At 50.7% G+C, this 12,505-nt stretch overlaps 1 protein-coding gene across 7 annotated transcripts in view; it reads left to right on the forward strand.

Moving 5' to 3' along the window:
• VPS13B (vacuolar protein sorting 13 homolog B) overlaps positions 1-12,505 on the forward strand; it is a 3,421,660-nt gene that overhangs the window by 2,691,506 nt on the left and 717,649 nt on the right. For all 7 annotated transcript variants that reach the window (XM_069621427.1, XM_069621422.1, XM_069621424.1 and 4 more), the window contains one exon: positions 11,473-11,610. In XM_069621427.1, the coding sequence (XP_069477528.1) occupies positions 11,473-11,610 (138 nt within the window). The remainder of the gene's footprint in view (positions 1-11,472; positions 11,611-12,505) is intronic.

The raw sequence follows: 12,505 nt of genomic DNA on the forward strand, positions 1-12,505 counted from the left end.
GTAATGCCCCAGCCGTCTTCCAACGGTTTATGGACAACGTCTTCGGCGACTTGATTGGCATCTCGGTCTGGGTTTACCTGGACGACATCCTGATCTTCTCGGACAATCTGAAGGAACATGTCTCGCATGTCCGAGAAGTACTTTCGACTATCACAAAATCAATTGTACGCCAAGGCCGAAAAATGTTCTTTTCATCAGAGTATTATGGAGTTCCTGGTATACGTGATTAGCAATGCAGGAATACACATGGATTCTGACAAGGTAAAGGCTATCCGGAACTGGAAACAACCGCACAACTTGAAGTCTCTCCAGCGGTTCTTGGGGTTCGTCAATTTTTATCGGCGTTTTATCCCACACTTTTTGCGTGTCATGGCTCCATTGACACGTTTGACCAGTGTCAAGATACCTTTCCTTTGGAATCAAGAGGCGTCAGCAGCTTTTGATCGTTTAAAGACGGCGTTCAGTACAGCTCCCGTTTTGCACCATCCTAACGACGAGATGCCTTATGTCATCTAGGCTGATGCTTCCAACTTCGCTGTTGGCGCTGTCCTCTTACAGAAACACCCTACATCTGGCGATGAACACCCTGTGGCCTATTTCTCTCGGAAACTCACTTCTAGTGAGCAGAATTACGCAGTCAAAGAAAAAGAACTATTGGCCATCAAGAGGAACTATTCTACCACAAGCCTTCTGGTCTTCGTCAGCTTCCATCCAGATCCTATTGCCTTCTGTGGACCCTGAACTATCGACAAGGAGGCACCCCCTGTCAGTGCTTGCACTGTCCCGACGCCACGCTAATCAGGGGTGAGCGAACCCGTGACGTTGGGAGCCGGGTCACCTCCAATCCGGTTCCATTCGGGCGGGAGCTGGGCTTGTTTCCCGCACCATCAGTCACATCTCCACAGATCATCAGACAGTCTGGCATCATCTTCGAGGCCCCAAACCGGACGAACAGGTACTCAGCGCCCTCGTGACGCTATCATTAACACCTTCCCTCTTAGTCTATGGTTGTCTAGCTGACACTGCCGGTCCCGTGTGGTGGAGTTCTGCATTGTAGCAAAGTGTGGTTGCAGCCTGTCCTTCGCTATCGCTCTCACTCTTGCAAGGCTGCTGCTGTGATCGGGTCTCCATGGTCCTTTGGCTGTCCTTGCTCTCTCATTAAGTTGGTATATCATGCGAGTGGCTGCCCTTGGTCGTCTGGTTTCCTCTTTTCTCCTCTCTTACTTCTTTGTCTAGGTGATATCTGAAATCGAGAGAAAACACTTGTCTGTAATTGTAATTGTTTATTTATACAGCGCTTATACACAGGTGGAGGGCTTCAAACCGGGAAGGGAACAAGGGAATACAGTAATCATTCTTAGGCATTGAAGTTTCCAAATGATCTAAACAAAATAACTGTCATACTAGGCCTGACAGCATTTCTCCTAGTGCTAGTGCATGAAGTGTTACAGTTGTGCCAAAGCAAGGGAGGGGGACAGAAAGGTATGGGGTGGGGGGAAGAAATGACCGACGAACTTACTAGTCCTAGTACAATTAGGTCATGCATGCGTACAGACACAGGTGCGAGGAAGAGTGGGGGGTAACAAACACATCCAGTCCAACATGCCCTGGGTTAAGTGCAGAGAGGTTGCCTCGATCATGGAGCATAAACTGAAAGTGCAATAATACTGAACCTAGTGCACTGGCCTGGAGGAAAGTGCAAAGACTGGTGGGAGGATCTCAGACCTGAAAGGCTCTGGAGGTGAACCAGGCAACCAGTCAGCAAAAGCTGAACAGAGTAGGGAGGAGAAGGAGGAAGAAGAGAGGAGAGAAAAAGAACAGAGGTTAGCAGGGGAGAGGGAGAGAGACGGAGGAAGAGAAGAGGAAGGTCTTGAGTTTCCGGAACTTAAGGTGCTCCGGCTCAAGATGGAGAGAGGCAGGGAGGCTGTTCCAGTCGGAGGCACCTGCGGAGTATAAAGATCTACCCCCAAATCTCTCTTTGTGAAAGCGGCTCAACCACAGAGACTTGAAGGAGGATAAGTGGAGGACTCTAGAGGGAAAGTATTTAGGAAGAGAGAGTTGTAGATAGTGCGGGCCCTGGCCCCAGAAAGCCTTGTGGATTATGCAGAGGGTCTTAAACTTGATCCTTGCAGCCATGGGGAGCCAGTGGAGTAATTTCAGTGTTTGAGAGATGCTGTCTCTTGACTTGAGGCCAATGATAAGTCTTGTGGTTCTGGTCTGGAGGAGTTGCAGAGGTTGGAGAGTAGAACTAGGAAGATTGAGAAAGAGGCTGTTGCAATAGTCCAGCCTGGATAGAACAAAGGCTCTTGAGGTGGTGAGCCTCCGGGGGAAGGTGGGAAAAGGTAGAATTCCTCTGAGGAGTTGAGGTTGGTTGTGGGACTTTTTGGCGATGTCTGAGATGTAAGAAGAGAAGGAGGGAGTGGAGTAGAAGATGACCCCAAGGTTTTTAGTTTCATTGATAGGTGAGAGCGCAGGGCCAAGGGAGGCCGTCCAGTGTGAAAGTGGGAAAGCGGGAGCAGAGGCCCCTATGAGGACGATCTGTCTTACTGGCATTCAGATCGTTTGCAGCACACCAAGACTGAATTGTGTATAGATAGTCAGGGATGAGCAAAGAGAAGGAGGTTGGGGGTAGCCTGAAAGAGAGCTGCCTGTCATCCGCATAACAATGAAAGTATAGAGAGTGATAGAGGAGAGAAAGGGCCCAAGTTCAACCTGGGAGGGCCAGTCAGAGAGAAAGGAGGCACGCCTTGCAGGGCCTGATCTGTGATGCTCAGGGTATCACAGAGACGGGTGATCAGGATGTTGTGGTTTACCGTCTCAAAAACAGAAGAGAGGTCAAGAAGAATGAGAAAAGAGGGAGAGTTAGTCAAGATTGAGAGCGCGTCTTCACAGGTGTTCAGAAGAGCAGTTTCCAGAGGATTGGGTCCTCCGTCATATTCCATATCTATGACAGTAATCACCACAGCTCTGCTGCTTCGGAAAATCTTCGGCGTCTGCGTCCTTATAAGTAGGACGCACAATGCCCGTAGCCTCAGTTCAGTTTTTCCGCAAACGTGCTCGCTTCAGGAATCTCGGCGCGCCTCGACTCTTTGGAGTTTCTGTTGTTTCTCGGTTCTTCGAACCTGTTTGGTGTTTGTGAAGTATTTCTTCGTGAAGATGTCTACCTCATCTTCCACACCGCGTACAGGCTTTAAGAAGTGCGGGGACTGTGGGTCCAAGAGGTCGGTCACGGACTCGCACGACGTCTGCTTCTGGTGCCTCGGGGAGGCCCATGACACGGATGACTGTGTCAACTGCCAGTCACTCACGTCGAAAGCCTTGCGGGAGTGCAAGAACAAGTTATCGGTAGGTAAGGTGTCCAAGCCCCGGAAGTCGTGGTCTGCGGGGCTTTCGAGGGACGACTCGAGGGGCGACTCTCCCCGTCGTCGTCAGAAGTCCAGTGGGTCTCGGTCCCGGAGTCGGTTTCTCCCCTCTGCCTCTTTGAGGCACTTCGGAAGCGCCGTCATCGGTCGCCTTCCCGTCCTCATCCGAGGACTCCGCCCGTCGGCGTGTCGCTTACCCCACCAAGCATGCGACACGGGAGGAATGGGCTTCCTTCGGGAAGAAAATGTTGGCAATTCTCGAATCGCAGGGCACTGGTCCGTCCGCGCCTCCGAGTGGGGTCGGTCGTGATCAGCCGAGAGACACTGCTCGCACGCCTTCAGGCTCGGATGGTCGTTGCGATTCGCGGGAAACATCTCGCTCGGACAAGGGGAATCATTCTCGGCATGCCCGGTCCAGGTCCTCGACGCGCTCGAGACCGTGTGAACCTGTGGTGTCTTCATGGAAGACGTCAACGCCGGTGGCGCCGAGTTCATCTACGGACTCTTTCGAGGGCTTGCCTTCGAAGAAGTCGTCAATGCCATCGGCGTTCCGGCCGTCAAGGGACACGCTCGGGGCCCCGGCCTCGAGGACTGTGTCGGCGCCGTCGATGCTGTCGACGCCGATTCACTCGACGCCTTGCGAGGCTGTGTCGACGGGGGTACACCGTGGCTCGGTGGAACCCCCTAGAAAGGCTCTGGCCAAGGTCAAGCATGGCTTTGGTTTAAGTTCTGTGCCTTCTTACCACCATCTGGAGTTTATTTCAGAGGTGGATGAGGGCGCTGATGATGGCATGGTGCCTGACACAGTGCCAGACGAGATTCTCTCGGGCCATAGCCAGTTTGAGGACCTGAGGCAGTCCCTGCATGATGCTAGTGGGCTGGACACCTCTCCGGAGGTGGAGTTTTGTAGGCCTGAGCCTGGCTTCATTCCGATTCTTCGTACCGGCGCCGTATGTCAAGGGTCACCGAGTACTTAGGATGGTCTGCTCCCCCGGGGGAGTTTGTTCAGGATGACCTTATGGATATCCTCGACATTGGTCCACTAACTGACCCGGTACTGCCGTTTGATATGGGTCTACAGAGGAGTGTGGCGGTGGCTTGGACTGCTCCAGAGAGTCTCCTGGCAGTGGGCAAGTGTTTGCCGCGAAAATACCACCCAGCCAGTAGTGACCCCTGCTACTTGTCCAAGCACCCTACTCCAGAGAGTTTGGTGGTGCAGGCGGCTACGGCCCCGGCAAAGCAGGCGTCGTACCCTGCCATCCCTCCTGATAGGGATGACAAGCGTTTTGACGGCTGGGTGAAGAAAGTGTTTTCTGCAGGGGGTATGGCGCTTCAGGCGGCCAACTCCATATGTGCCTTGTCCCGTTTCACGCTCACTCTGTGGAACTGTGTTTCCTTGGCGGCTGAACATATTCCCGAAGGGGACGAACGGGATGGTTTCCTTGCCATGATTCAGGATGGCAAGGATGCCATGTGTGAGTCCGTTCATTCGGGTTTGGACATGGCAGATTGCGTCAGCCGGTCCATTGCGGCGAGCACCGTAATACGCAGGTTTGCATGGTTGCAGAAGTTGGGGTTTGCTCCTGATTTGCAGGCCCGGCTCCTCAACATGCCCTTTGACTGGGAACATCTTTTGGCAGCAAGGCTGACGAGAGCCTTGAGAGGTTGCAGACCTCAAAAGCTGCAGCGAAGTCATTGGGCGCTGCAGTTCGACAACCTCTGCCTTTTCGTCCTAGGGGACAGCAATGGAGGAGAGGTTCCTTTCATTATTACTCACCCTTTGGTAAAGCGAGAGGAGCTGCCAGTCAAAGGGGCCACCGTAGGAGTGCCAGAGGTGGAAAACGAGGTACTCGAGGTGCCAAGGCCGCTCGGGCTGTTGCCTCTTTGCCTGCAGGCAACGCCGCAGCCGCTTCAGCTCATTCATGAGGCCATGTCCCATGGTTCACCGGTTCGGGGAAGGCTGGCGCAGCATCTTGCAGAGTGGCGCGCCATTACTTCAGATGCGTGGGTTCTGGAGATCATAACCCATGGCTACTGTCTTCCTTTCCGGCAGAGGCCTCAAGACAATCCACCGGGGAATCTCTCTTTGAAGAGTCCGGATCCGCTCCTTGCGCAGGAAATTCAATCCTGCTGGAGAAAGGCACCATAGAACTGGTGCCTGTAGCGGAGAGGAACAAGGGATGGTATTCCCCTTATTTTTTGATTTCCAAGAAAGGCGGGTATTGAGACCCATCATGGACTTGCGCGGTGTGAACAAACTCCTCAGGAAGGACAAGTTCAAGATGGTTACTCTCTCTCAAGTCCTCCAGGCCCTTCAACTTCAGGACTGGTTGGTGTCTCTCGACCTCAAGGACGCTTATTTTCATGTGCCGATCCATCCAAAGCACAAGAAGTACCTGAGGTTTGCGGTTGGCGACTCGCGCTTTCAGTTTCGGGTCCTGTCATTCGGATTGACCTCCGCCCGAGGGTCTTCACCAAGCTCATGGTAGTGGTGGCAGCGCACCTCAGGAAAGGGGGGATTCACGTCTACCCCTACCTGGACGACTGGTTGATCAGGGCACGCTCTCCCGAGTAATCTTGGATCATCTGTCCGTCACCTGCCACTCCCCCCACAAGCTGGGCTTCTCCCTCAACTTAAAGAAGTCCCATTTGATACCAACTCAGAGGCTCCAGTACATCGGAGCAGTGCTCGACACGTCCCTGGGGCAGTGTTTTCCTCCCCAGGTGAGGGCTCATTACATTCAGCAGATGGTGGACAAGTTTCAACTTGACCAGACTCTGCCAGCGTTCGAGTTCTTGAGACTGCTCGGCCTCATGGCATCCTGCTTTCTTCTGTTGCCAGAGGCCAGGTTGCGGATGAGATCTTTGCAATGGGGACTCAAGCTCCGGTGGTCTCAGTCCTCCGGCAGGATTTCGGACCCTGTTCAGGTGCTGTCTTCGGTCGCCCAGACCTTCTGTGGTGGGCCAACGAAGTCAATCTGATGAGGGGGGCTCCATTTTGGCTCCATATCAATCTGTTGGAGCTGAGGGCCGTCAGGCTAGCCCTGAGGGCTTTTCTGCCGACTGTGCGAGGAAAGAATGTCCTGATCCTGACGGACAACACGGTGGCCATACACTACCTCAACAAAAAGGGGGGACAGGGTCACTTCCTCTGTGCAGGGAGGCAATGCAGCTCTGGTTCTGGGCAATACAGCAGGAAGTTTCGATCTCGGCAGTTCATCTGGCAGGAGATGAAAACGAGACGGCGGACGATCTGTGCAGGCAGAGCGTGATCTCTCACGAGTGGGAGTTGGCTCAGGAGATTCTCCTGGGGATCTTCGCCCTTTGGGGGACCCCTCAAGTGGATCTCTTCGCCTCCAGTGTCACCAGGAAGTGCGAGAGGTTCTGCTCACGGGAATTTCTTCCAAACGGAGCCTTAGGCGACACGTTTGCTGTATGCGTTTCCTCCAGTCCCCGTCATCCCGCAAGTACTGCAGAGGTTACGGAGGTTCGGTTCCCGGATGATTCTCATTGCTCTGGCGTGGGCCCGGAGGACGTGGTACCCGGACCTTCTCGACTTGTCCATCTGCCCTCCACGTCGTCTTCCCTACCGAGACAATCTGCTCTCACGGGAGGGGGTCGGGTTCTCCATCCAGAGGTCAGGTCCCTCAACCTTCACACTTGTTCTGAAAGGTTGAGGTATAAGGATTGGGACCTCCCTGAAGACGTGATGGAGGTGTTGCTTTCTGCCAGAAGGCCCGCAACAAAGTCCCTGTACCGTTGCCGTTGGAGAAAGTTCTGCGACTGGTGCAGGGTTAAGAATGTTGATCCTTTTTCATGTGACATTCCTGTGGTTCTGTCTTTTTTGCTTTCTTTAGCCCACAGGTGAGCACCATTAAAGGTTACCGGGCAGCGCTGTCCATCTTTAAGCGCTCTTCTGAGGAGTGTTCCTATTTTAAAATTCCTTTAATTTCTCAGTTTCTGAAAGGGCTCACTAATGTGTTCCCTCCATTACCTTTCCTGGTGCCCGGTTGGGATTTGAACCTTGTTCTCAAGTTTCTGATGGGTGCTTCGTTTGAGCCTTTGCATTCATGCCCTTTGAGACTGTTAACTCTTCAAACTGTATTTTTGGTTGCGGTCACTTACAGGCACTTTCAGTTAAGCCACATTTCACTGTGTTTCATAAGGACAGGGTTGTCCTTCGAGTTCGTCCTTCTTTTCTTCCGAAGGTGGTGTCGGAATTTCATTTAGGCCAGAAGGTTGTTCATCCGGCGTTTTATCCTCCTCCACATCCTTGTAAGGAAGAGGAGAGGCTCCATAGGCTTGATCCTAGGAGAGCGTTAAGCTTTTATATTTCACGCATGTCCTGGGTCAGAGTGGGCGATCAGCTCTCCATTGGTTACGCTGGAAAGCGTTTGGGACAGGCTGTGACGAAACAGACTTTGTCTCGCTGGATTATTTTGGCTATCTCTGAGTGTTACCGCTTGGCGGGTAAGGACCCACCGGTCGGCTTACGGGCCCATTCTACAAGGGGTATGGCTGCCTCTTCTGCCCTGCAAAGGGGTGTTCCTATTTGAAACATCTGTGATGCAGCCATCTGGGCTTCGGTACATACTTTTGTATGTCACTATTCCCTCGATTCCATCCGGGGGCAGGATCTGGCCTTTGGCAAGGCGGTCCTTTACTCCGCAATTTGATTGGGCATGCTAAATTTCTGTTTTCTAAATTCTTTTCCCACTTCCTTGCATTGGTACTGCTTTGGGAGTCTGTCATAGATATGGAATATGCCGGAGGACCCAATCCCCTCGAAGAACAAGTTACTCTCTTACCTGTTAACGTTCTTTTGATGGGATGGTCCGACGACGTATTCCATATCGCTCCCTCTCTACCTTCCCCGCTACAGAATTTCTTGTGCGATTACAGCATATGTTTCCGCAAAGCTTTGTGTGTCAGACTGGCAGAAGACAGGTGGCACACGTTCTGGGAAAAAACTACAACTGAGGCTAAGGGCGTCGTGCGTCCTACTTATAACATCCAGTGCCGTCGGAGGAGGTCCTTGAGGGCGGCGTATCGATGTCATCGACTCAGGACGCAGACGCTGAAGATTTTCCAAAGCAGCACAGCTGTGGTGATTACTGTCATAGATATGGAATACGTCGTCAGACCATCCCATCGAAAGAACGTTACCAGGTAAGAGAGTAACTTGTTCTTCCGTGCCTTTGGATGCTCTAAAGCCAGACTGATTGTCATGGAGAAAGCCAACAGATTCAGAGTGGAGGGTAAATTGGGTGATAGCCAGCTTTTCCAGGGGTTTTCCTAGGAAAGGGGTGATGGAGATCGGGCGATAGTTTGCCGGAATAGACAGGTCAGCGGAGACTGAAAACTCCAGTGGCGAAAGAGAGGTAGCAGAGGTCAGCCAAGGCTGGATCGAGAGTGTCAGTATTGTCCTTGATGTTTTTGGAGGGGTAGGCGTCCACCTGATTGGAAGAGGTGTTTATCAGACTAGTCTAGAGAACTCATCAGGTGTGACAGGGGAGGGGGAGTGGATGGGGATGCCCGAAGTGGGGCCCAAGAGATGTTGGTGCAGGAGGGGGAGCGGAAGAGAGGGAGGACAGGATGTCCAGTGTTTTAGTGCTGAAATGTGCAGCCGGTGCTGAACAAAGGGCCTGAGTGGGTGCAGTAGAGGATGCGGCTGCAGTATGGTTGACCAGCTCCTTGCAGACTTTAAAATGTTCAGCAGTGTTGTTAGATGCCGCAGAGATGCAGGCTTGAATGTAGACTCTTTTCTTGGGGCGGTTGCAGAGTCTATATTGCCTTTGAAGAAGGCGGAAGGCCAGTTTGTCAGACGTTGCACCTGAAGACCCCCATTTCCATTCCGCTGCTCTGCACTTGCGTTTAAGGGCAGCCAGATCAGAGTCATACCAAGAGTTGCACTTTATGGGAGGCTTCAGTCGGACCGTCATGACAGGGGCAAGAATGTCAAGACTGTTGGAGATGCAAAATAAGAGAGGGCTGTATCAGGGTGGAAGTCAGCCGAAGGAGGAGAGCAGGTGGAGGCAAAGGCAGCCACGGACACTCTTCATGGGTTTGATGACCTTGAAGGCAGAAGGTGATATAGGGTGTGCCATTTCTTAAGGAGAGGAGAGCTTCAAGTGAGAAAAGGGAAGAGAATCATCAGTCCATGAGAGTGAGGAAGCGCGAGGAGTAGAGAGTGGGATGTCAGTAGAGATGAAAGCATCCAAGGTGTGGCCGGCAGTGTGCTTTGGAACAGAGGGTAGAATGGAAAGAGAAAGGGAGTTGCACAGGTTGCGGAAAGGTTCTGAGGAGTCAGGAGAGTCAAGATGGATGTTGAGGTCCCGCAGCAGGAGTAGGGAAGAGGAGGAGAGGAGAGGAAAGAAGAGGCCAGCTCAGCCCATTCCGAGGAAGAGGGTGGACTGGCCCAGTGGCCGATAGAAGGTGGCCAGAGTAAGAGAAGCGACAGGGGAGAGAGAGAGCCTACAGACAAGGAGGAGTAGACCTGAGTGGGAATAATCGAAACAGGGATCCACTCAAGAAAGATCATGGCTACTCCACCTCCTAGCCTGGTGGGTCTGGGAACAGAGACAGAGAGGATCTTGTAGCTTTCAGAGAGAAGTGTGTCAAAACATGTGACGGAGCTGTCCTTGAACCATATCTCAGTAAGAACAAGACCATCAAGGTCCAGGAGTTCAAGGAGGTGGCAGATGTCAGAGGAGTGCTTAACAGCGGAGCAAGAGTTTAGTGTGGCAACATGGAGCAGGTTGCCACGTTTGGAAGATTTACGTTGGGGCTGCAGAGGACAGAGGTCCTCCCTGTAAGCGCTAAGAGTGCCTGAGAGAAAGAGGTAGGAGGAGGCAGAAGAGACAAGGGTGTCAGTGAGGAGGGTGCAGGCAAGGGAGCCAGGATGGTGGAAGATGGCAAGGGAACCAGGGCGACTGTAAAAGAACAGTTGAGGTATGTGGGAGGAGGAGGTAGGCAAGGAGGTAGCAAGCACACAGGTAGACACAACAGGATAGGGAAGAAACAATGGGACATGAAGTGGGTGAGGGAACAGTTAACAGACCAGACAGAGGGTGGATGGGGTAACCAGTGAGCACATTCTAGTAAAAAGCAGGATGTGAGCACTGCTAAATTCGATTTTTAGAAAGCAGCAGCCAAACCAGTGCAGGATGTGAGCACAGCTAAATTCGATTTGTAAGAAGGCAACAGCAAAACCAATGCAGGATGTGATCACAGCTAAAATCGATTTTTAAACAGGCAACAGAAACAATGCAGGATATTCATACAGCTAAATACGATTTTAAACAGGCAACAGCAAAACCAATCCAGGATGTGAGCACAGCTAAATTCGATTTTAAGCAGGCAACAGCAAAACCAATGCAGGATGTGAGCACATCTAAAGCATAACTAATGCAGGATGTGGGCACAGCTAGAATCGATTTTAAACAGGAAACGGAAACAATGCAGGAATGCACACAGCTAAATTCGATTTTTTCTTTTTAGTCAATTATATAGCAGCACAAAGTCCAGGGTTGTAGGCAGTGGAAGTGCAAGTCCAGGAGGTGTTATGGCCTGGTGCTTGTAAACACCTCTTTGTACATGCTCAAAGAGGCGATGCTGAAGATCACTGTCTACAAAGGAACATGCTGGCACAGAAGGGGGAACAGGAATTGGGTCCCTCTCTCTTGCCACAATCCACCACAAGGGCAGGACTTGCTCTTGATTCCTCCCTGATAGGGCTTCCATCCCCGGCTGAGAGAGTTCCACCCTGCCACCCCAAGGCCTTGTCACACGTGTCTGCAGTAGAAGCTGAGAACAATTTTGTGCTCGGGAAACACTTTGAGACCTACAGGCATTTAGAAATCCATGTAGATTATTCTTTCATTTGTTCTGTTTTAGTAGACTAACCTTTAAAATGCCTCGGTGCACTCAGTAATTTGAACGTTCTGCAGCTCCTTCAGAACAAGATTCTTGAATAAGTACATTATGAACAAATCTAACGTGAATATTGATAAAATGTGAACACTGGCAGGAAAAGAGTGAACTGTTTAAATGAGTGATATTAATACTATTAGATCACCTAACATATTTGATTGCCATCTTATTCCAACAGATCCTGGGAAGACTCTTCCGGAAGCCCTGGATTACACCAAAAATTGGCTGGAAACAGCAGCAGGAGAGACGGATACAAAAAGTGGTATCCCTCCTCCCTTCATAACTCTGCAAATAAAAGATTTCCTGAATGGCCCAGGTATGAACTGATTAAGCCTTATTTATAGTATTCAAAATGTGGTAACTTACAAGGTCAGCGATAATAAGTCAAAACATTTGTCTGTCTTTCAGAGTCATACTTCTCTTTGTCTGTTGAATGTGAATAGTATTTATTTCATGTACTATACCATTTGTTTTATTTGGGTCTTTAAGAATGGAGTCACAAGCTGGACAAAACAGTCAAAGGTTTAAATGGTAACCTTCTCGACCGCAATATTATAGAGGAACTACAATGCACTTGTGCCGCCAATTCTCTGCATGGCTCACCAATTGGGGCATGTACATTGCACTACCATTCTCCAAAACTCTGTTTTTCTGTGCAAATATTTGTAACTGTTAACTAAAGCTCGGTGGTATCTTGGGCAGTGTGACACCAGTCAATGACTTCCAGTTGGCAAAGTATTTTTGCTAGTGAGTGTCTTTACTCATTGCCTCATTGTAAATATCCCCAAACCCAGCTGACAGAGGACTCCGAACAAGTAAGCTTCATCAACCTTAACAATAGGGCAGGTATTGGGCATTGCAGAGTATTTTTGGGGTTTTAGTTTACATTTGGCCAGTTCTAATAGGGCTAGTTTTGGCTGGACTGCCTTTGCAGACTTGGTTTTGGCAACCGCCATGTTCCATGCCAACTTCCGTGTTTACCATTTAGAAGAAGTAGTCTCGCTCATTTGTCTGTCAATAATCATGTTGGTACTCTTCACACTCTACCTATTCTTAAAACACATTGTCATGTAAAGAGGTCATTGTTCTCAATGGCCAACAAAACGTTCTTATGTGCACCATTGCTGAGACCAACTTCATTTCTAATGTAGGAGCCCAAAGTTGGTACTATTTCTTAGTCATTTTACTTTCTGTGGCTGCCATTTATTTCA

Source organism: Ambystoma mexicanum, chromosome 5q (genome assembly GCF_040938575.1).
Source record: "Ambystoma mexicanum isolate Mex_15411 chromosome 5q, UKY_AmexF1_1, whole genome shotgun sequence".
In the NCBI taxonomy this organism is placed as follows: Eukaryota; Metazoa; Chordata; class Amphibia; order Caudata; family Ambystomatidae; genus Ambystoma; species Ambystoma mexicanum.